Raw genomic sequence first — 26,311 nt, 5'->3', positions numbered from 1 at the left:
ACTTATGTCACAATGAAATTGTTAAAGGAACTAGTCGTTTATTTGAAATCTTTTAGTTTTGAGAATATAAATTTGGACGGCTAGAGTGTTTGATATTGTGACCACGGAATAGATCAATTTCGTGAATTTCGATAAAGTTGATAGTCCTTCCGCCAAGTTTGCCACAAACCACTTAAAAGTTGACATCGGACAAAAGAAGAACGCTGTGCCACAGTATAAGCTCGTTTATCCATTAGGTAGATAAGTTAATAACTAGACAGCCGCACATTTCTTCTTTGGCACGATCTTGTTTCTTTTTACCATCATCTGGATTTTTCACATGTCAACTATAGGAGCTATATGGTTCAACGCGATGTATCAAAACACTTGTTAACTTTGAACGTAGGGATACACACATGCTAACCAAACCAGGTTTACTGCTGTTCATCATTTTAACTTAAACTGCAACATGTGTATATAGTATTAGACCTCTTCACTCCGGCAGTGAAAACACAGATAAACGCGCTGGTAGTGAAGTCATAAGCCCCGTCATTTCTGCGGTAAGGTTTACGAATGTTACTTAGTCGCGTGTAAAAACGCATATATGGTATAGGACATGAATATAATGTTATGGCCATTCAACAGTGAACACACGTACATTGTATATACTAGTTCCTGCTTACATGTGCAGTAAAGAAAGATTAAAGGGTCTATTTAGTCAAATGACAACCAGAATATCGAGCCGATTCTAAAAGTATATCTTTTCTAACGAAAGTTTACGTAGTTGATAATTACATGACCTGAAGCCAACGTCCAGTGTGGTCAGTTTCATATTTTGAGAAAGCCGGTGATGAAAACAGGTACGACAGAAATAGCGCAATATCTGGGCCTGTCAGTGAGAAGTAAACATGTACACCACTATGCTTGCTGTCGACAGACAACACTGTCAGTTATTGAGTTCACACATAACACATTCTTGAATTTACACAATACATCGCAAGTAAGAATTTTAAGTATCATAATATATACCTCTTATCAGATATTTCTGTTCTCGTTTGGATTTGAATAAAAACGAACATATTCATTTAGACGCATTGAGAGGGCGCCACAGGGAGAATTTCAAACCGCAGGAGGTACGATATCAATAGGTTTAAACTCATTTATAACGATGTTTAAGATGCTGTTGGAAGAAGATTATGATTCAGAACAAATCCCTGTACTTGTTTTCCAGAGAGGCTAGGTGAATAAAACAAGAAGGTACTTTCTCTCCTCGGCTGGGAAGACATTTTTGTTAGCCAGAAATTTACCAACAGCTGCCGCTAAAACGTACGGCTGTACAGTTAAGGATTTCTCAATTACTGATTAAAAACGCCAAGCAAAAACATTGTCTCTTATCAATTTCCCGACATGAATTGTTCATAAGGAGAATCAAACTATGTTATCATGAAGTCTTGTGACAAGGTTATAAAAAAAATCTTACTTCACTAAATTATCCCTTTAAGGACATTATATATAAGTTATATTTGGTAGTTTGCTCTCGTCCACTGATGAGAACAAAGTGTACACAAGTGGATGAGAAAATATTAACACAATAACAGAACTACCCAGCGAACCGGTACATGTATATGAACGATAACAGCTTCACATGTAGGTAAAGAAAACGTGTATCAGTACATACGTTCATACTCAAAACAGTATTTCGTCTCTGTTAAAGTGTGTTGAATTACACGTGTGACAGCATTTGTTGGTCTAATTATAATGTGAAAGGGAGGCAACATTGTGTAAAATTTCGAATTTGTACAAACCGCCGACAGGTGGCGTAAAGTATGTGTATCATATAGGCCAGACATATTTGTGTTAACACTTGTACCTGCTCATCTCGACAATAAGGATAAAGGAAAGGGGCATATATACATGGTGCTTACTACAATAAACAGAGTCCTGCTAAGCACTGGGTAAGTATTGACAATAATCAGGTTTCTAACTCACATTTAACGGTGAACTTTGTTTTCTATACGATTACACATCGTACAGTGATCAGACATGTGTGTTCTGTAATAGTGTGTGCAACAAGATAGTCAGCGACACACAGTGAAGTATACATATGTGAATTTCTTGTCTCAGTACATGCTCTGTTTAGGACGTTTACTCAAACTTGAACTTGATTATACCAACAGCACATCGATAGAAATAGGCTAGGTACTCCAGTAGGTACATGTAAGTCTGAGATGGACCAAGTTTAACGGAAAGGTCGTATTTTGTTTACGTTTGGTATCAGATACACTTCCTGGGTTCAAAGTCTGGCACAGATTACGTAATATATTTTATGTGTTTACAGTTATGGTTAAACAATACAAGGCATCCAAGTTTGGTCGAATACTGGCCCAATCGTCATCTTTACATAGTCTGATAATCGTGTACAATAGTATTTGTTAACGTGCTCTGATTAGAACGTTTACTCATAAGACATAATCTTGAAGTTTTTGTCTGTTTATATGAGGTTACCGTCATCTCAACAAAGAATGTCAAGGGAACATTGAGGGCAACAATATATCGGTTTTGAAAGGCAGAACACTTCAGATATAGATTTTCGTTTTCTTATTATGCTACACACATAATGCTTTTCAATATATATATTTCAGTGAAAATGGTATTACATTTGTAGGTCATGCCCTTAACATTTACTTTTAGTACATTAATGCTTCCAAATCATATCATTTTATATTTTAAAGATAACAACAAGTTTTACAAAGTGTCTCAACGTTCACAAGCATACACATTGTCCAATCGTGAGTTACACAGTAAATGTTTTACGTGTGCTAGAATAGAAAAATACACTAATGATAAGATTACATCGACAGCGGGTAAGTCTGAGTAGGACCTAGTTTCACGGAAAGGTCGTTTGTATATACGTAGATGCATAAAATACGTCAAAAATCCATTAAACGTCTAAACCTACTTTTACCTTCAGCATACTTACGTTTGAATTTTCTCAAACTCCATGCCTGCTGTTGCATAAGCATAAGCCGTATAAAAACGTTAATATAACGCTTGTTGTATTCGTTACAACAACATAAGACTCGCAGTACTAGAAAACGAATTTTACTTTTGAAATAATAGTTGGTAATGTTTATGTTATACCAATTATGTACCTTTTGTGTTTTAAATAAGTGGTATTGCTGCAACTATACACAACAAAGCGAAGGAGACAACAAATGGCAATTGTGAAGACTTGTACATTCCATTGACTGCCCTAACAATAGAAGTTATCAGTTAAGAAAAATTAAAACTCTTCAGTTGATTCAAAACTAAAGATCCTAGACATGAAGGTGAATGTTGACTACCCATTAAAACAATTTAAGAACTAAACAGTCAAGTTAGCATTCAGAATTACAAAAGAGCCTTTACCCTGCCATTAAATAACTAAGTAACTAAAAAAGCTGAATAAAGATTTAAAACTTAAGCTACAATATACAAAGATGAACGTAACATACACCCACCTATGATTACACCTTTATAATTTTACTAACATTTACAGCATGGCAACAAATATCTACACTTCATCATACAGCTGTGTCGTCTTTCGAGGACTCATCGGTGATGTAAACGGCTAAAAATAATACAACATTAGGGCAAAAAATACGGTGTTTTTAAACAGAGTAACTGTGATATTACATGACTATTTTCAATCCGGGACATTATGAAAATTGATATCACATATGCTAGGGACTCTCGTTAAACAACAACAGTCTGAATCCATTTTCAACATTATATCATGTTTCCTAGTTACATTTTTTTCATTTTTATTTTCTACTTAATGTAAAACTCGGGATAGTCTCGATCTCGTCTGTTCTTGTCCATTAGTAGGGTCAGCAGGATATCTCCTCTAAGTCAGTGTCTAGATGGATCTGCCAGGTCATGATCAGGTTCGGACGTTGTATAAGGTGAGAGTTCATGAGATCAGGGGCCTTGCTGCGTCATGGGCCCTCCTCAATGGCTCCCCCTTTCAGGAGGCCATGTCCGCGGCTTTCTGGCGCGGTCAGACTACCTTCACGGATTTTTATCTCCGGTCCTTGGCTTCTCATTCTGATGGATTGTATTCCCTTGGACCGGTGGTGGTTGCACAGTCTGTGGCTGTTCCTCCACAGTAATTCAGTGATTTTTAAATAGTATGCTATCTGGCACCACGGTAGTACACCTGCTCGTTTCACGGGGAGGTTTTCCATTTTTTGATTACTTTCGGGGCTTTATTAGAGGGTTCCTTAACCTTTTCCCTAACTTGAGCATGTCTCGAGTTTGTTCCATCAGCCTGGTCTGCCTGTATTCGAAGCCTCCACTACGGTAAGACGAATTCGCATACTAAAGTTATGGTAATTATTACTGAAATGAAATTGAGGTTTTTGAAGTAAAACCAATTTTCATGATGGAATACTTACCATAACTTTATGGAGTCCCACCCTGTATTCCTCCCCTTGCCTCCTCATCCCGGCTGCCGTTAGGCTCCATAAAAGGGGTTTGAGGAGGGAAATCACTCCGTGGCTCTGTCGTCGAGATATGGGTTACGTCACGGTAGGAAGGTAGGGATATTTGAATCTTTTGTTTTTGGGCTACAAAGATGGGTGTAGGTATTGTCTATGCATACTAAAGTTATGGTAAGTATTACATCATGAAAATTTGTTTTACTTGAAAAACCCTTTTTTTACTTCATGTAAAACTCGGGATAGTGAACTGTTACACGAGCAGAGGTTGATCCAAGAATTGTATATGGGATTTTGTTAAATGCAGCACTTATAACATGTTTTATGACAAAAGTTTTTTGTTTTTTACTTTAGGTATCAAAATGTCCTCCAAATGTGAACATTGCTCTGTGTTTCCAGTATATGATGGATACGTGTTGCCTGCTTTCCCCCCTCTGGTACCAGTACCTGATAAACATATGGCTGCAGTACGAAACTTTGAGTCAAGAGACAATGATATTCTGATTTGTAGTTTGCCCAAAACAGGTAAAAGTATTAACTACTTATGTGGAATATAACAAATTTTAATGCAATAGAGCTGGTATAAAAGTAAGCTGAAATATTGTCATATCACAGAGAGTTTCTATATATGTTAAGTTAAGATGATATTAATTAAAATTGGAATTGACCGTGTCTTCAGTTGCATTACCCTTTGAATAGAACTTACGTGAAAAGAAATCGTGTAAAAATCAGAAGCAACTACATTGTAGTGTTAATACAATTTGTATTCCCATCATAAAACACCAGTTACACCAAACTTACATTTCACATGTTTTGTTGCCAGGAACGAACTGGGGCTATGAGATCATTTCAATGCTGGTTCAAGGGCACGCCACGTATGTTAAGGGTGCTAAAATTACAGGTATGTTTGATTTCTCTATTTAAACTAACGAAATTATCTTAATTAGTCATTTCAATTTAAATCCCAATTAACAATTAAAACGTATTATTATCATTGTGATATTTAGAAACAATAAAAGGAACAATGGTTATAGTATGAATACACAATATGTTTGTGAAATCTATAGCAATAACGTGATTAGTTTTATTTAAATAGTCATTGGTCAAAACTGTATTCTTTCTCGTTTTGACACAATACACATTGCCCTTGTCAAAAGAAGAAGAATCGTAGTTTCATTAAATAACAACTGTCCTAATCAATTTATAATACTTATTAGCAATTCCAGAATGAGTCTCATCAGTAAACTTAACATCACATTGTTGTGAAGCAGCTATACTGTAGAACCAATCCTTCCAGCGGAGCGTACGATCTTATTTTTATCTGTTGAGACAGGTATATGAAAATAGGTAAAGCTATACTCATCAGTGTCCGGCATTCTTCTAGGATGGAAAGTTATGCAGTTAATAAGATTATAGCTGCTTGGCATAGTTAATACGCAATGTTTATTCCGTCTTAGCGTATTGCAGAGTTATCTTCTCTTGGGAGGAGGTATTGATTGTTACGTCATTGGTTTGTGTGAGAAAATTACGTCTTTTTCTCAAAAATTGATGACGTTACTCTCACAAACAAGTGACGTAACAATCAATACCTGCTCCCAAGAGAAGATAACTCTGCAATAGGCAAAGACGGAATACATATAATATTGTAAAAGACATTAAGTAAAAAGAAAGTAAGACAAAACAATTCAAGTATTACATTTGTGCTTCTGTTTTGTGTTTTTTTGCGCTTGCGCTTACATTACACTATTAGTTTAAACTTAAAATCTTAAAGTTATACCATTTAGATATTTATGATAGATATATGATATGCTGGATAACAATCTTAAGCATTGAACTACAATGAATAAATCGTTCTTCTATATATAAGGAATTCGATTAATTCAATCATGGGCTTCAAAAAGACAAGATCAGGGAAAGGTGGGGGAGGCAAATTTTTAAGAGATGCCAAACTATTTATATTTCACTTATAATGATTGTAAGTTGGAGGATATACTATACATAAATACAGGTATGCTGGAAGCCGTAGACGACCTTTCAACCTTGAACGAATTAAAGTCGCCGCGCGTTTTGAGTACACATGTTCCGTTCCGCCATCTACCAAAGCAACACTTGGCTAAGGGATGCAAGATCGTCCATTTTCGCCGCAATCCGAAAGATGTAATGGTGTCTTGTTACAATCACTGCACACACGACGACCGTATTTCTCACCCGAGGACATCAGAGGATGAGGAGTTCCCTGGAACCTGGGAAAACTTCCTAAAAGATCAAATGGAAAGCAAACACAGTGCGTGTCGTTCCGGTATCGTTTAATTTCAATCATTGAACATGTAAAACGTTTAATCGTACTGTGCGTTACAAAGGCATTGGAGGTCGTATAACAACATTTTCAAATGATTTTGATATGATTTTCAATGGTCGAATTAATATGACAATGTACAGTTGTTGTTTTTTAGGTTTCTTATTCTTTTCAATGAGCGTAAATATATATTTGGTTCATTTCTTTTCAGATATTGCATGTAAAACACTAGGTCATAATTGTATTCTTTGAAAGAGCTTTAATTTGGTGTTCGTTTGTTTTTAAAACTCCTCGTTACAGTTACATATTAGAACTGTGTTGCTGCATTCAATATGTTTCAACAACAATATATATAAATATATATATATTAGGGTATTGTACATCACCATCAAGTATCGTAGAATATGTATTGTCTTTAAAGTGAATTTGTGCTGCATATATCGGTAGATTTTTACGATGGATTCTTCAAATACGAGAAGGAATGGGAAGATGCCAAAAATAAAAATCAAGTCACCAGTGTCCATACGGTCTTCTATGAGAATCTTAAGAAGGTATGAATAACAGTAGTCTAATATGTCACTCTAACCAAAACAGACATTCCATGTTACATCGACACCATAGAGTTGATTTATGTCCATTCAAAATTCTAATTACTCTGTTTTATATCATTTCAGTCGAGCCTTTATAAAGTCTTGGACTCTTCTCTAAACAGATCCATTAAGTAAACTAACACGAAACACAAATGGAAACATTCTATATTTGATAATAAATATGTCCACTCCTACACAGAGCTGATATTTGCATGTTCGTGTTGCACTCTTCTTTTGGAATCCTGCATTGATTAAATTTTAAATACAGACGACGTAAATGTTTCCTTACTTGGTATTGCGAGCAATTATTTCTTCCGCCTTTGATTCAATCTTCTTTTCCACGTTTTTCTCGTTTTATAAATGTCTCTTACCCTATACAGCAGTATATGCCTTAGTGGAAAAGGTCGATCAAAATTGGATGACTTTAAAGTACTTTCTGATGTACCTCAGTTTCCTATTATTTCGATCCCAAACACTGATGACATTTTTATCATTTAGCTCTGTATGACGATGACAACTGGTTTTGTCTCTAGTGTTTAGTGGTATTTGTGATCCGAATCAATCTATTGTAACTCCTTTTTTGTCTATTGCCTCACCTTTCAGCACCCATTTTAAAACTAATATATGAAAATGTTTGTACTATAAGAGACCAGAAGCTCGGCTTCAAATTTTGGTGTTCATTAGAAAAATGGCCTTTAATATTATTTGATACGTTTCCTGAGCATAGATAATAACTTTTTAACAATGAAAGCGTACATTTACAAAGGTTTTTCTATTCTGTTGTCTGTTCCGCTTCGTTTTCTCATAAAAGTATATTACTCAATAACCACTCGTCATATTTCCCCAAACCCCTTACAACACTTATCAATCTATCACAGGAAACAAAATCCGGGAAAAGTATGCATTCGAAAATCGTTTGTCTACGACCTGTTAAACAAGAAAGACGTCAGAGGCAACAAATCACTCGAGAATTTCCAGAACAACATCTTAAAATGATACATCATAAGAAAGGAGTTGTCCTTATGAAACGTTTGCATTTAAAGTCAGAAATCATCGCCTAAAATTGAATATTTCTAACGCACATGAAATACTAGTTTAAGATAGTTATATTATTAGTACTTTTGGATAAAGCAATTTCTACAGTGAAACTCATGAAAAAACTTCATTAGGTACGTTGTAATTGCCAAAACAACGTTTCTGTTGCAAGTGGAATAAAAAGTGCTGCGTGTAGTAGAGCGTGACAAATTTAGCCTACAGCACAACATAGACTGGCAACATTGAAATAATTTACGTCCTAGGTTACAGTATAGAAAAGGAAGAAAACCGAGCAAACAGATTAAGGGTAAAATTGCAGTTTTAAAGAATTATAAATTAAAACATATTTTTAAAAAAATGGACAGACAACATGAGCCAGAAACTGGAGGCAAAGCAGATGCTGTGGAAGTGTAAGGCACTTCGGTCCTGTTATATTTTTTGTCAAATGCAGAAAGGTTTGAAGACCACAAACTAGATATGCATTAGGGGTACAAAAGTTTGTATCATTGTTGACACTCATGACGATCATAGACTTTCTTCAACGTTGATCAAAGTTTTATCGTAATTTTCTTTTCATTTATTTAAATACGTTAATCTTCGTATATATTCCTCTTTCAGGATCCAGTGAATGAAATAAAACGTTTGGCTACGTATCTGGAGGTACCAGCTGACGATGAACTAGCTAAGGACATTGCAGACAAATGTTCTTTCCAGAAGTTTTTAAACGCTGTACTCACTGTTAAAACTGGCGTAGTAAAAATTGTGGAAGGTGGAAATCAATTTTTATTTAGGAAAGGTAAGTATCTGATGCAATAATCTATGTATTGCAAACTGTACAGCGCGACGTTTAACTATCTCAACATTAAAACCAATGCAGGTACAGGACATCAAAATATAATTTACTTTGCATGGCATAAACATTATATAAACATATCAACGTAGTGATAAATGCGATTCGCATAGGGCATTGCCCCATCGATGACGTTATTATGTTAACAAAATTCTAAATTTATTGTTGGATACCATTAATATTTGTAAATGGCCTTTCTATTTCTCGAAAAGGCAAACGATAATTGATCCAAATTAAACAAAATGCCGTTGCTATATTTTTTTCCATTAAAATGTTGAACTGCTCTTACGCAAAATGAATCCAAACTGGAAAAAAAGTCAACATGAAGCGCTAGCGAGGACTCGTTGGTACAGACCCTGGACCGTTTTTCTTTACCAAAAGAGCGTTGCGTTTCCGTCGCGTTTGCGTTCCGTTTCCGTTGCGTTTGCGTTGAATTTCCGTTGCGTTTGCGTTGCGTTTGCGATGCGTTTGGGTTGCGTTTGCGTTGACCGTTTGTTGTGCGTTTTAACTTTAGCATTGAATGTGCGTTGAACATGCGTTTTGCTGGTTATGGAAGAAAACGATCGATGTGCAGGTTATTTTAAGAATATGTGAGTGCTGATTGTTTTTTATATAAAAAAATAGTTATATGGATAATAAAGTTTGCAAATTAAAAACAAAATAAATATACAAATAAAATAGATAAAGACGTGAAATAATCGGTCGGAAGTTTGGCAATGACTTATATTTATTTTCAAATATTTGGGCTGTGTCGTTTGCTGATTGATGGATGCATGTCTATACACGTACCCTAATCGGCCAGTAAAATTTTAAGTAGAAAGTAATTGATTAATTGGTTATTTGTATATTTTAAATATTTAATTTCCATTCTTATATCATTCTGTTCATATGAATAGATGAATCACTGATGGGCTGATGGTTTCGTAATGACACCAGGGTAGTCTGGATTGAAGATATATAATTAGTGCGTCTCAACGGCGAGTTTCATTTCATAAAATATTTGTAGTTTTATCTGTATGTGTGTATGATCTTTCGTTAATTTTATTGTCTATATTGTGGGTTTTGTTTACGTCCAGGTCGAATAATGTAAGTCCAGTCACGGAATTAGATTGTTATCAAAGTCCGTGGTCCTGTGCTCGACACGCAATATGTATCGGGGGTGCTGCCTGCGAGGTTCGAGAGGTACATGGCCCCTGCCAACATTGACAATAAATTGACTTTGATTACGCCGTTGAAAATCATTGAGACCTAGCAAGTTTACTAGTTGTGTACTCGGTATTTCTTTAAGCTGAATTAAGAGGACACATTATTTTTAATTTTTAATATTTAATAAAATGGTTATGAGTATTCAAATATGTATTTAAAATATTGAAAAGACTAATAAAGAACGTGTTTATGGTTAAATCACGAATGGCAAAAACCGCCACAAATGAAAATAAGCCGGTCGGCTCTCGCCAAAAGCGGCTTAAAAATATCAATAAATAATTAAATTGAATAAATAAAACAAATTAATTAATTAAATGAAATAAAAATAATGATTAAATAAATAAAACAAATTAATTAATAAATCAATAAAATGAAATAAAAATATTGAAATAAATTAAATGAACATAATAACTTATAACCAGATAAAATAACAAAATAAATGCAGGAGGGCATAGATGGTAAATTCAGGTTACATTTGTAGGTGATGTAGAAGGGTGTAGGTCGTAAAGGAAGTATAGGTGATGTAGGAGGGTATAGGTGATATAGGAAGTAAATGTGATGTATATATGCAGGAGGGTATAGGTGGTATAGGAAGTATAGGTGGTGTAGGGGGATAAAGGTGGATATAGTTAATAAAGCTGAGGTAGGAGGGTATAAGTCGTATAGGAAGTATAGGTGGTATAAGAAGTATAGATGACGTATGAGGGTATAGGTGGGTTAGGAAGTATAGGTGATGTAGGAGGGTATAGGTGGCATAGGAAGTTAAGGTGACGTATGAAGGTATAGAAAGTAAAGGTGACGTATGAAGGTATAGAAAGTAAGGTGACGTAGGAAGGTATAGAAAATAAATTAAAGGTGAAGTATGATGGTGTAGGTGGTGTAAGAGGGTATAGATGATGTGGGGGGTATATGTGATGTAAGAGGGTATAGATGATGTAGGATGGTATATGGGGTATAGGAAGTAAAGGTGACGTAGGAAGGTATAGGAAGTATAGGTGATGTAGGAGGGTATAGTTGGTGTAAGAGGGTATAGATGATGAAGGAGGGTACATTTGGTATAGTAACTAAAGGTGATGTAGGAGGGTATAGGTGGTATAGGAAGTAAAGGTGAAGTAGAAGGGTAATGGTGGTATAGTAGGTAAAGGTGATGTAGTACGGTATAGGTTGTATAGGAAGTACGGGTGATGTAGGAGGGTATAGGTGTGTAAGGGAGTATAGATAATGTAGGATGCCATCATGGTATAGGTGGTATAGGACGTATAGGTGATGTAGGAGGACATAATTATTTAAGGTGATGTAGGAGGGTATATGTGGTATAGGTGATGTATGAGGGTATAGGAGGAATAGGAAGTAAATGTGATGTAGGAGGGCAAATGGGGGTATAGGAAGTAAAGATGATGAAGGAGGGCAAAGAGGGTATAGGACGTATAGGTGATGAAGAAGGGTATAGGTGGTATATGTATGCATTTATATGTCATGTTAATGTATTCAAGGATCAATCAAATATCGTTACCTGAGTCTTACTACCAATAATGATGCATGCATCTTCAACTGCCTATATAGTGAGGTGTATGTTTATATTTTTTTTTATAAATTAACATTTCTGTGTAAATGTATCTAGATTTAACAAACCAACACAAACTTTCTCCAATACCATGGACTAGTCTCTGCTATCAAACGCTATTTAGGAAAATATTATTTCCTGATAAAAAGACCTTCCCAGCCTATTACACCAATCTTTTTTGATATATTTTTTAAGAGTAAATTGATAATTGCATCCATTTGGCGAGTTCCAGCTAGTACATGTCTTCTTTTATAACAAAATTGAAATACAAGGACATTTATATTGCATTGAATGAAAACGTGACTGCATCGTCATAGTTAGATTCACCAGATACGTTTTAAAGCTCTTTAAGCATCGAAGCCTATAGATGTCATTCATATTTCTTGCAAACTACAGCCATAACAACCACATTAAGAAGAAAATAGTTGACAATTATCATATAAGATCTTAGTCTCGTCACTTAAAGTTAAAACATGCTATTGATGCGACAAGAGTGTATTGTTATGGGTATGATAAATTTGAGAACATGAAAGTCATAGTAAGATTCACCACTCTTTAAACATCGAAGCATATGGATGTCATTCCGACTTCTTGCAAACTACAGCCATAACAACCAGATTAAGAAGAAAATAGTTGACAATTACCATATTATATCTTATTTTCGTTCTATTGATGCAACAAGAGTGTATTTGTATGCATAATAAATTTGAGAACATGAAAGTCTGTTTACTTTCAAAACCTCCATATAGATTTAAGTGTATGTAATATATACGTCTCTGGTTTGAATGATTACACAAATAGGTATACTAATTTGACAAAATATTTGAATGTGTATGATAGATTTGAACAAGAGTTGCATACAGTACGCGTCAGGTGATTTGGTACTCAGTCGCCCGCCGATAGGGGCCAAATCACCACAAGTCACGAGTATGCCAATTAGGAGAAGAAGGACAGGTGAAAATCGTACAATTAACACGTCAATATAATAATAATAATAGACTTTATTTAAATTCGATAACACATTGAGTCCATGACTCGTCTCACATGTGGTCGACATAAAATGTACAATATTTACAACATGGATATGACATACACGTACATACATAAGAAATTAAGTAACATATCACAGGTAATAAAACATTGTATTATCTTTAAAAACAAAAAAAACAAAAAAACAAAAAAAAACAAAAAAAACACACTCTTGCATCCTGTATCCAATAACAAAACTACGTAATACATATCACAGATATATTGGTATGTGATATCACACAGGCTTTCAATAAAATATGTCACACGTGTATTGGAAAATAAAAATTCTCATGCTGCATTTTAGAAGATTTAAGAAACGCATAATGCGTCTAATATACATACATGTCACTGTAACAAAGGGTAAACAATTACAGAATATACGCTAATGTAGCGTGAGTTAATACCAAAGTGTTGATTGGGGCATTAGGAATAGTAATTAAGATTAAATTCTAAAACTTCATTTAGATACACGTGTGTCATATTCCAGGTACTACAGCAGATAGATATTTCAGGAGGGAAAGGGGGTGCAGATTTTTAATTTTCTTTACACTTGTCTTTATAGATTACATTGAGATGTTTTTTGCACTCGAACTTAAAACTGTTTAGTGATTGGCATTTAGAGACAGTAGTTGGCAAATTGTTCCAAAGTGTCGGTCCATTATATTTAAAAGAGCTTTTGAATTTTTCCGTTTTGTGTTTGGGTACAACATATCTACCTGCCGCAGCTGACCTGGTTTGAATAGTATGGACATTGCTCACAAGAGTATTGCAGTCTAGGTAATTTGGACATAGCTTGTTTATTACTTCAAACATCAGAACATATTCGTTATATTCAACTCTGTACGTAAAAGGCAGCCATTTTAGTTTTACAAACAGTTGTGCACCGGGAACAGTATAGTCGGCATCTAGTATAATCCGCAGTGCTCGTTTTTGAATTCTTTCAAGTTTGTGTACCAGTTTTTGAGAGCAATGTCCCCAAACGTTCGAGCAAAAGTCAATATATGGTAGTATAAAACAGTTGTGGAAAGTGATTCTTGCCGATACTGGTAAGAATTTCTTTATTCTACATAGTTGATAAATTTTATAATTAAGTTTCTTTAGGACGTCTTGTACATGTTTTTCCCAAGTTAGGGTGTCATCAATACGAACGCCTAACAGTTTTTCATTTTGTCCAACTTCCAAGTTTGAATTTTCAGCTATAATATTTAGATTTTTCTTTAGTCTTTTTTTTCTGCTTACTTCCAATTAACATTACTTTGGTTGTATCAGTATTTATGACCATTTTGTTGACATCACACCATTTCTTTACATGATTAAAATCCGTTTGTAGACATGATTCGATAACATCCAAATTTGTGTCTGCTTTTTGCATTGAAGTATCATCTGCATACATAAAAAGTTCACAATGTTTTGAGCAGAGTGGCAGATCATTGACATATAATAAAAACATCAAAGGCCCAATTATGGAACCTTGAGGTCCACCAGTTGTAATTTCACAGGCATCACTTAAAGAACTTTTGAAAGATACTTTCTGAAATCTGTTTGAAAGGTATGAGGGAAAAAACATAATGGAATTTTCAGAGCATCCATATATTTTCATTTTCTGGAGTAGTATCTTATGGTCAACAAGGTCAAAAGCCTTACGAAAATCAATATACATTACACCGATGAGGTTTCCCTTGTCCAATTCATCATACCATCTATTTGTAAGTGCAGCAAGAGCAGTTTGACATGAATGCATATTTCGAAATCCTGATTGATTCTCAATGATTAGATTATGTTGGTTTAAAAACTTATAAAAGGTAGTCTGCACATGTTTTTCTAAGAGTTTGGATAAAATTGGAAGAATAGGTATGACCGATTTTTATGCGGTTTTCGACAATTTTGTGTTTGGATCATATAGAATAATAATATATCAATTTCTATTTTCGTTCAGGGCACATTTTATAATAAGAGCCAATACAGATTGATTGATGGTTTTACGTCCGCTATTACGTACGGCCTTGCGGCCTTTCAGTGGACGACCTTCCAGTACAGGCGTGTGCTCTGGCTTTACTGAAATAGGGATGCCCAGGGAGCTAAACGTGAAGTACCGGTGAGGGGTATTGCACCCCCGCTGAGCTAAGGCCACCCCTGCTAGCGATCATGGTCATCCTAACTAACACGCCGGTCTATTCTGGTTTATATATCCAGGTAAATGAGCAAAAGGATTTTGATATAAGATGACTTCACACGTTAGGATTTACCACGTAATTAGATGCTATCTAAGTCCTTGGATTTACATTGTGATTTTGCTGAAATTATCATAAAATAGTTACAACTAGAAATATACATTTATTATTTTTAAGTAGAATAAAATGTGCTTACAGATATAAAAGAACTTAAAAAATATGAAAATTTAAATAGATAGTGTAAAGTTTGATTTGTTCTTTTGAAATTCGGAATGAATACTAAACTCATTCAACCTCTTGAAACACGAATCAGTTGCTAATCGTATATCTGAAAGAAGTTACATATAGTTACCATACAAAAGGACGGTGTTATATACTGGACATGTTTGTGCCAATTATAAGATATATATGATATATTTTATTTCCTATCAAAATACCTATTTGTGGCAGATTTAAGAAATGAAATTCTGAAAAATAAAACTGTTATGTATGTTAGAAAAATATTTCAAAAGACATGTTGCTGTCATTCGTCAGATACTGACCGCTCAACCCCTCTCCCACACACTTTTTTTTCTTTAATTTACGGTACTAGTGATCTAAAACATTTGAGTTAAATTGATGAAAAATACATAAAGCACATTCAGATATAATTATAGCGTAACTTCAAATTAATAAACACTAATCTAACCTCCTAATCCCATGAAGTCCTTTGTTATCTATACCTCACAACCATACGTTTCCGACGCATATGTAACGGGTTGCGTTAATTGTCTCTAGTGGGGACTCGCTTGGCAGAATATTAACAACACACAACCGTTGCTTTTCGTGATCTTCACTTTTATTCCCTTCCAAACTAAAGAGTTCCCTTCAAGGGAGAACATGCCTGACGTTACAATTGGCAAATGATATAATCCTAATTTGAGTTACTTCCCTTACACCATAAACATACAAATGTAACTATAGTACTTATGTAATATTAATTAATCACACAATCGGATGGTTCACAATAATATATGCTATATATAACATCCCCCCCGCAAAACAAAAATTGGACCCCAATTTTTTATATAACAAACCATCCAAAGGTGTGTACAAGATTGAAATTATAGCAATATAAAGTGACTTTAAATTCGCTGGATTGATATTATTTCAAAGACATGATTGAATATGATGACTGATGTTTAAACAGAAAACATATAAGAGTATATTAGCTATTACTGTATGACATCCAACATGCACAAATTTGTTATATTTTGAAAATCAAACACTAGATATAAGGAAAAATTTAAAATAAAAATAGAAGGAAATACAATATTGAACTCTAATTGAAACTATTAAACTCTCTTGAAAGGTATAACAAACGTGTATGAAAAGTAAAACAAAAATATTAACAATGTCAATAATTGAAACTATACCCTTTTAGCTGTTAGCAATCAATACAAGATCACAACAGAATGGCCAATATTGCATTTATACATATAGTGACCGCTTACTCCCAATTAGTGTAATGAAAAGTTTGTAAACTTTCTATTTCGGACACAAATTTACACTTTGCACATCTCAAATCAATAAAATTGACAGCATACAAACAGAATACTCCTCAGAAACATATGAAGGCAATATAATATTAAGCAGACTGGTTTGCATGACCATATACTGTCAACGTAACTACCATCTAACCATCATTATTAAATAGTATACAAAATGATGAAGCATGAGAAAATCATATTGAACCATACACACATCATTCATCCAATTTGTTTGATATCCAATAAAAAAAATCACAATCTCGCAACTATCTAGTGTCAAAACAATTTGTCAAAATACTTCAAATCATTATGAAACAAAATGTGGCATGTTAATCTGGGAACCTGAGAGTAGCTTAAGTGGCTCCTTATCTACATAGGTAATAATGTAATGTATGCTCGTACTAATTGTGTTTAATACCAAACAACTACAATTCAGTGTAGTAAGAGAAACAGTTCCACCAATGCATTATGTATGACAACATAGGGTAATAATTTACAATTTAAACAAAAATAGGAATGACACTGTTCCCATCCAACTCGACAAGTGGTAGGAATGACACTGTTCCCATCTGGCTCAACAATTATATGATACAATTAGCAATTCAAACAGTAAAAGAAAATGATGAAACTAGAAACGTATCAAGATTTGACTATCAGTTTCTGCACAAACCAATGGAAGAATAATTGGCATATTATGAAATGAGTACGGAAGATTGTCATTATTATCAATCACGGAATGTCTTCATTTTAGAATATGGGACAATTTACATCTCCAATGTCAGTAGATTACACATCATTTGACATGTGCAGGTAAGTCTTTCCGCTGGCCAGTCAGATATGCAAACAGATCTTTACTGTTGATAGACATTGAGTTGAACTGCTCCGAGTTAGAAACATCACGAACATCAACAACTCTAGGTGTCACTTCAGTCACTGAACAAACAGCATATTCTGTAGAGGGTTTGGTGTTACACATTCCATTCACAGTCTCTGACGTGTTAAGTCCTGACGAAGTGTAGGGTGCATCTTTAGAAGCAAATGACTGACCAGAAAATGACTGTCCACAAAGTCCAGTTTTCACTCGATCGGGCCTATAACCAGAACTTGTATCCGTACACGGGTCACCAAGATACTCTAAAACAGGCCTAGACGTGTCCTTATGTTGGATGTTACACTTACTATCCGAAGTAGAACCAACTGTCTCTGGGGCGTCATCTGGAGCACTGTGTACCACAACATCAGTCGTGTTTGCCCTGTTTATATCAACACACACCTGCTTTGTATTCGCCTTAATAACTTTAGTACCTGAATCACGCCGCTTCCGGTCAAGTAGCCACTGCTTTCATCGCTTTTTCTCGTGGCGAATCTGTGACGGCGACATGTGTTTACGTCGTTGGTTGTTGCTAGGCGTAGATATAATTGCAGTACCCGGTACATTACTTTGGTCACAACCATTATCACTCCCGAAGTCCTTGTTACAATGAGATAACAATTTGGTCCATGTGATAGAAAATGACAAAGTCTGTCCATTCTCCTTAAAAACATACGATGGAATCCAATTGCTGTATTCGACACTGTAATGATCAAGCACCTTAAGTAAATTGTCCGGAAGTAGCATGGTTGAAATTATAGCAGTTACCAGTTCAAATATCGATACATCTTACAATGCCGCCATTACCACGTGTTCAGACCCAAGCACTCTGCATCTTCCTATAAACGGGAACACTCGCTTGCTGTGGTCCAACCAACAACGGTCGGCTGGAAATGTCACGAAACTACATCTTACGGTTTTGGATTCTCCACCATGTAACGGGTTGCGTTAATTGTCTCTATTGGGGACTCGCTTGGCAGAATATTAACAACACACAACCGTTGCTTTTCGTGATCTTCACTTTTATTCCCTTCCAAACTAAAGAGTTCCCTTCAAGGAGAACATGCCTGACGTTACAATTGGCAAATGATATAATCCTAATCGGAGTTACTTCCCTTACACCAAAAACATACAAATGTAACTATAGTACTTCTGTAATATTAATTAATCACACAATTGGATGGTTCACAATAATATATGCTATATATAACACAAAATGAAAAGGGCATTAAGTATAACTCATCTTCATTCTTCATTATTATATACCCGAAGTTACACATCCCCGTGCACGGTGGTCGTCTTTATACTTTCCCTGTTTAATATTTCAATTAAACTAAGACGATAAGTAAAATTCAATCAGAGACGTATACAAAGTAGTATAAGCTATTCAATAAGTTACACTAATGTTTGTTTGGACTTATCCTGATATGTCGGAGTAATCATTCTCCCCAAATTGTGGTTGAGATACATCTAATTTTTATTTCCTAAATTCTCAGATTTCGTTGGAGAAATTTAATCTAGATACGTCGCCGAAGGACGTATCTGCGTCCACAGGGACCCGAGAGTCCAAATCATTCCTTGGGTGCGGTTGGAAGGATGGGCGGTACTTATTTCGAGCAATAGTGTTAACCACTGAAAACATCTAATTTATACTTCCTTAATTCTCAGATTAAGTTAATCTACGTGACGCCTTATCACAACAACAAGAACATCTAATATATTCAACACAGCGGGATAGGTCAAAACAAACCAACTGTAGCAAATTCCCGGGTCCCTGTGACTGAAACCACAGGTAGTAACCTTGTGGTCTTTACCTTCGAAATAACAATAGCCGCGGGTAGCAGGGGTTACCACACGTTTAAACAATAATAAAGGTAAGGCCAGGTAAAAGCAGACCAGATAATAGTTGGAATTAATTCACTATTGTTTAGGATAGTGAAATCAGTGTTTTTTGTACAAAATACTTTTCAAAATGACGGTCAAGAAAAAGCAATAAAAAACTTTGGTTCAAGGCTGTTTTAAGGATGGAATGACATAAGTAATTCAAATTTCAGATTACGTTTTCATCACTCGGACAAATGAAAATGTGTAACTTGAGGTACAGCACGGAATTAGATTATCTAAGTCCGTGAGTACAGCAAAAAATATGATTAAGCGTAACAGGGTGCATAGAATATATACATGTATTTTGTGTTGTAAGATGTATAGATAAGATGCCTATAACTTCAATATCATTCATATAAATATTGATTATAATTATCAAATAGTACCACTAAAGAGAATATCATAAGAATTATATCTGTTTGAGATATAAGTAGAGAAGAACGATTTTAAGAAAAAAAACAATAATCACACGGAATTCGCTTGCAGCATTTTAGTTGGATTTTTAAGATAATACAGGAACAATACTCTATGCAAACACATCACTTCACTTGTTTTATAAATATGATGATATTCATATCCAATATTTTCCAAACACAAGTTTCATATTTTATCTCCTTTTGGACATTTGCTAACGCCTAGTTTAAATAAAAACAAGCAATTACACGTACGTAATTTAGTTTGGGTTGTCAATTATTTTTCGACAAATTAATTAAATATTTTTTAGCAACAAATTCAGAATTTGAGACCAAAAAACTAAACTACCCACTAGACGTATCCATATGTATTGTTGATGTCGAAGAACCATTTTTCAAGACTATTCCCGTAATTTCACCTTGAAAATATAGAAATTAAAAACAAGATAAGTGGGAAACCACCAACATAAAATATACTTTTAATCTTATCAATTCATAAAAAGGAATGTGTTTAGGCGTCGTGTAGATTTACTGATTAGATGTTAAATGTAATGTACTGCTGAGTTACACACGGATGCCATTAGAAGTTTAATTCCATTTCAAAACGAATTATCAATATTCTCCAAAAATCGGAGGACAAATCATCATTCCAAATTATTTGTTTGGTGCTGACAGAGAAAATGTTGCCTATAAGTACATCTGCATCTGCCGCTGTGCAAATAACACGCGAGCGCTGTAAATACAGGTCAGAGTTAGGGTCAGAGACCGACACGCTTCCGCGAGTAAGTACATCTAAATTGGTCTACTATGAACGGCGTTTTAGGAGCGTGTTTAATTGAACTGTTTGTGTGCGTTTGCGTTGACATTCCGTTGCGTTTCCGTTGAATTTCCGTTGGGTTTCCGTTGCGTTTGCGTTCCGTTTGCGTTGCGTTTGCGTTTAAACGGACAAGAAAAACGGTCCAGGGTCTGTACACTGAAGTCATGCTACACATGAGCAAGTTCTGTGTCAAGTTGTTCACACGGTGAAAAGCTTAGCGACAACTTAAAGCAAAATTGTATTCTAGTATTTTTTCAAAATTCTTATTCAAATGAATTCAGAATGTTCGTATGAAAAAAAGTAAATACGAACATGTAACGTTTTCAGAAAATTTCCATTTTAACAAACGTTTACGGCTCACTACGCTACTCTGCTTTGATTACCTGGACCCTCATAGCAATGCAATGCTTAAAATCATGTTCAGCGTTTTATTCACCAAGTTAACAAGACTAGAATGGTTAATACGACAGATATTTAACATTAAATAGTCTTTTTACTATTTTTATCAACATAGGAATCGTTGGAGACTGGAAGAACTGGTTCACAGTGGCGCAAAACGAACAGTTTGACGAGCTATTGGACAAGGAACTGAAGGGAACATCTCTCAAATTTACATTTGAAATTTGATTAAACAATACCATCGAGAGCATGTATCTCTTTCATCATTATATACAGATACAAAGTACCCCGTAACAGACTATTGCATATCCAGATAACCTAACACACACTTGATATCCTACATCAGACATCCGTATATTCCAATCCATGTAAAAAAAATATAGAAGTTATATGGCATACTTTGAATATAACTGTATTGTTTTGATTTACTTTCATGTTTCATGTGGTATTTCATTTCACTTTATGTACGTTTACAAAATGCACAAAAGAATGATATTCATTTAGGTAACCTCCAACATAGGACAGGGAAAGACTAGACGACGGAACAGCGCGCTGTATTCCGAGTCTCATTCGGAAACCGTCCTCGTTCTGAACGTCATTAATTCAGTGTTGATCTTTGTTATAGTTTAGCTAGCGTCGTTGTCGTACTTGGCCTCATTTACATTTTAAAGAGGCAACCTTACTAAAGGTCAAGTACGACAATTCAATATCCATCAAACTCTAGCAACGAGCTTATCCATTGATCATTCAGATTAAATATGGGATGTATTGAATTTTGTTTGTTTGTAAACAACGTTATAACCGCCAGCGACTTTTGTTGTTGACAATTGATCTGATAATCGATACTAGATTATGGTCGAATATACGTTATATCTAATAAACATGAAATTAATTACACCTTAATTATCATTTTTGCATAATAACTCTTGAAATCGCATAATGTTCAGCTGGCAATATCTAACCCTTCAATTGATCAGTGTCTAGCTAGAGTGATGGTCAAACAATGACCATATGCCAACGCTAGCAGTGCACGGTTTCGTTCTATGGTCATTGGGTTATTTTCGTTAATCGGAACGAGGAATCGTTTTGTTTAATTATTGTGTTTGGTGAGAACTGGATATAATGTGGATGTTAGTATTTTTAACTAAATGCAACTTTCAGTAGGATATTCCATATTAAGCTCAAAGGTATAGTTGGACCATTAATTTGGTACAGTTGTGGGATCGCAAAACGTTACACGATGCGGTGTATGTGCGCATGGTGTGTGTACGGTGTTCGTGCGATGAAATATTGTGCGATAATGTACAATACACTGTAATGACCCTACCTATTACAAACTTTGAAGCATTGCAGTTTAAGTAGTACATACTATTGTCGGTTTACCAATGTAGAAAGTCATGACAATCTTGTAAGTTTATTTGTAACGATTACCATCGCTATATGAACTTTTGTATGACTATTGTATTTCTTCATGACTGAGTGTATGATGTAGGTGAAATTAATATATTATATATGTTGATTAGATATTGGCATATTACGGCAAGTTACCGATAGCGATCTTGAAATATTACAGTGATCAGTCTCATACTCGAGGTCTATTCTCGCTTCGGTTTCTATAATAATTATCCACGAATATCAAAACTACATTTCCCAATAAGAAGAATGTGTTCTGTCATTACTGTGCCACACCTTTTATCATGATACGTTTCCAATTGATCAAAATCGAAGATTGGAAACTAGACGACTGGCATAGCCTTTGTACAACGCCATATTTGTTTTGCATTCGGATCTTTTGGATTTTATCTTATGTAAGTATTTCTATTCGAGAATGTATATCACATCCGGGTAACTTTTCTGTATACTAAATTTTGATTGGTCAGCTTATAGTATAAATAATTGTGAAGCGCAGATATTCAAGAAGCGCGATTTTACTCCTCTCAAGAGAAAGTGTGTATCTATATATGTACCAAATATAAATATAAATAATAAATTTTTAATAAAAGTGCTAAGTTGAGTTGTACTCTTCAATTGGTGTTGTTTATAGCAACATAGAGAAACAACCACAGAACTGCGGAGATCAAGCATACCGAAAGCCGCGACCAGACGGGCTCAAATAGACGCCAACTTGACATAGAATACATGACTTAGCGACGTTACAGCACCTTGGGCCTTCCGGATAATTTTCGTTGAGTTATATCGATAAACCGATATTTTAATATCGCACACATGTGCGAATTTTATCGCACAACGACGCGATCGATTTTGAAATCGCACAATTGTGCGCACGATATATATTTAATATATTTTTGCTATAATGACACAGTGCTTTGACTGCCATAACTGGTACTGTATATCAAATACACACTGTTCATACTTCATACATATCCAAAATCCAACACATAGCTTAGGACTCCATGTTGATATATAGATAACAAGAACTGGAAAGGTAGCAAAAGAAAGGGATATAATCGGGACCACCCCCCCCCCACTCAAATTGCTGATCGTCCATACGGGTAAGCGCTCCATTCACCACATTAAGCACCCGTAAAATATCTCCCTTCAAATCCACAGAAGTATAACAATCATTGATGATCTCAGATAAACTGAAAGTGAGCTTTTATTGATTGTTTGTCTTATACAAATATAGATATACAGATATGATTATATAAAATATCATCCTAGATTTTAAAGAGTATACACAGACAACACTACACAAAACTGTTCTTCTGGTGTCTCTGTTTACAAGAGCGCATTGTGCGTATGCATATGCAGAGGTTCCCCAACGACGCTGTTCAAACTGTGAAAGGCTCTCGTCAAACCTCCTGGTGTCTTGATGCAATTTAAAACTTGACTAACTAGAGGTAGACACATATGATAACCAACAGCTTTGTTATCTGTATATCAATTCGCGCAATGAACCTGTGAATAACATTCATATTAGATAAAGAAACCCGATTTTCTCTTGAAATATAAGGTTCCCGTTTCCGACCGGGGAAACAATTGATACGAACATTCGCGCTAATCGAGTCGAATCGAGAGCTCTCCGAGACATCAGGTGAACACATGTGTTGTATTGCTTTTATGACATACCTATAATTTTCTTTAAACGACTTCTATATTCGATGTAAAACAATGCTTATCATAACCGATTTGATTGATCAGTTTGCTTTTCGAAAACACACATGCAAACAACAACGTAGGATAAAAAAAGACAGTCAAGACGGTAATGACGTCGCGACTCTAAAATGGGCACAACTAAAATGTTCGCCGCACGTTCTTGTTTCAATTCATCGATGAATAGCAATATAGGAGTAACAAGTAAAAAGGAGTTCTGACTACTAAGGAAATAACACATATTAAAGAAAACAAGAGGCCCATGGGCCTTAACGGTCACCTGAGTCTACAGTATTATTTTTTTTTGTTGAAATATGTACCAATTTGAGTAAAAAACAGTATAATGTTAACTTAACTTTGTCAGGACCATGAGCTGATCATTCCTAGACTAATTTTAAGTGAGATCGGCCTATTAGAATTTAGTAGCAAAATAGCGGCCATGGCAGCCAAATTGTATTTCTGATTGACCCGAAAAATAACAACACTTTGTCAAGACCATGAGCTGATCATTCCTACAAAGTTTCAGTTCAATCGGCCTAGCAGAACTTGACTTTAAGTTTGAAATAGTTTTTCAAAATGGCGGCCGTGGCGGCCATATTGGATTTCTGAACAACCCGAAAAATAACAACACTTTGTCAGGACCATGAGTCTATCATTCCTACAAACTTTAAGTTCAATCGGTCCAGGTGAACTTGACTTTAATTTTGAAATAGGTTTTCAAAATGGCGGCCGTGGCGGCCATATTGGATTTCTGATCGACCCGAAAAATAACAACACTTTGTCAGGACCATGAGGCGATCATTCCTACCAACTTTCAGTTCAATCGGCCCAGCAGAACTTGACTTTAAGTTTGAAATGTAAAATGTTAACGGACGACGGACGACGGTCGACGACGGACGAAAACGGATAGCAATAGGTCACTTGAGCTAAAGCTCAGGTGACCTAAAAATAGATTGATTGCTGTTAAAATAACATCTTCGAAACTCAGACAGGGATTCACCTTTCAACTAGACATATCGATCTTTGAACGAGAAAAAGGTTCCACTCTAAATTACACATATCTTTGAATAGACAAAGGTTCCGCTCTAACTACACATATCCTTGAGCAGACAATGGTTCCGCTCTAACTACACATATCTTTGAACCGACAAAGGTTCCGCTCTAACTACACATATGTTTGAACAGTTAAGTGTTCCGCTCTAAACTACACATATCTTTGAACAGACAAAAATACCACTCTAAACTACACATATCTTTGAATAGACAAAGGTTCCGCTTTAACTACACATACCTTTGAACAGAAAAAGGTTTCCACTCTGAACTAAACATATCTTTGAACAGACAAGGGTTCCGCTCTTAACTACACATACCTTTGAACAGACAAAGGTTCCGCTGTAAACTACCTATATTCTTGAACAGACAGGGATTCATCTTTAAACTAGACATATGTTTAAACAGACAAAGGGTTCTGCTTTAAACTACACATATCTTTGCACAAAATAGGGTTCCACTGTAAACTACACAAGTATTTAAACAGTCAATGGTTCCGCTGTAAACTACACATATCTTTGAACAGACAAAGGTTCCGCTGTAAACTACACATATCTTTGAACAAACAAAGGTTCCGCTGTAAACTACATATATATATGAACAGACAATAGTTTCGCTATGAACTACACATATCTTTGAACAGACAAGAGTTTCGCTCTAAATTACACATATAAATGCCAGAGAAAAGGTTCCGCTCTAAACTACACATATCTTTGAACTGACAAGAGTTTCGCTCTAAACTACACATATCTTTGAACTGACAAATTCTCCACTATAAACTACACATATCTTTGAATAGACAAATGTTCCGCTCTAACTACACATATCTTCGAACAGACAAGTGTTCCGCTCTAAACTACACATAGCTTTGGACAGACAAGAGTTTCGCTCTAAACTACACATATCTTTGAACTGACAAATTCTCCACTATAAACTACACATATCTTTGAATAGACAAATGTTCCGCTCTAACTACACATATCTTTGAACAAACAAAGGTTCCGCTGTAAACTACATATATATTTGAACAGTCAAG

General features: G+C 35.2%; 2 protein-coding genes across 3 annotated transcripts in view; one reads left to right on the top strand and one right to left on the bottom strand.

Annotated features, from left to right (window-relative positions):
• The window catches only part of LOC110452317 (meiosis 1 arrest protein-like), a 65,652-nt gene that overhangs the window by 28,441 nt on the left and 10,900 nt on the right, over window positions 1-26,311 (bottom strand). The window lies entirely within an intron of this gene.
• LOC110452318 (sulfotransferase 1C2-like) lies at window positions 1,803-21,352 on the top strand. Of its 2 annotated transcripts, none has more exons than XM_021500760.1 (7): window positions 1,803-1,934; window positions 4,857-4,982; window positions 5,281-5,358; window positions 6,466-6,741; window positions 7,201-7,304; window positions 8,997-9,174; window positions 21,227-21,352. In XM_021500760.1, the coding sequence occupies exons 2-7, from the start codon at window positions 4,916-4,918 to the stop codon at window positions 21,337-21,339; spliced, it is 816 nt and encodes a 271-aa protein (XP_021356435.1). In that variant the 5' UTR covers window positions 1,803-1,934; window positions 4,857-4,915; the 3' UTR covers window positions 21,340-21,352. The 2 variants fall into 2 exon arrangements, with proteins under 2 accessions (XP_021356435.1, XP_021356434.1); XM_021500759.1 differs by having other exon boundaries at window positions 4,812-4,982.

Source organism: Mizuhopecten yessoensis, unplaced genomic scaffold (genome assembly GCF_002113885.1).
Source record: "Mizuhopecten yessoensis strain PY_sf001 unplaced genomic scaffold, ASM211388v2 scaffold6595, whole genome shotgun sequence".
Lineage (NCBI taxonomy): Eukaryota > Metazoa > Mollusca > Bivalvia > Pectinida > Pectinidae > Mizuhopecten > Mizuhopecten yessoensis.
The sequence above is the reverse complement of the archived record's forward strand: the minus strand, read 5'-3'. Positions and strand labels throughout refer to the sequence as shown.

Bases quoted from the DNA above. Each gene is read 5' to 3' on its own strand.
- LOC110452318 (XM_021500759.1), top strand. From the start codon at position 4,820: ATGTCCTCCAAATGTGAACATTGCTCTGTGTTTCCAGTATATGATGGA. The intron at 4,983-5,280 runs GTAAAAGTATTA...TTTTGTTGCCAG, and splicing joins TTGTAGTTTGCCCAAAACAG to GAACGAACTGGGGCTATGAG. The intron at 7,305-8,996 runs GTATGAATAACA...TTCCTCTTTCAG, and splicing joins TCTATGAGAATCTTAAGAAG to GATCCAGTGAATGAAATAAA.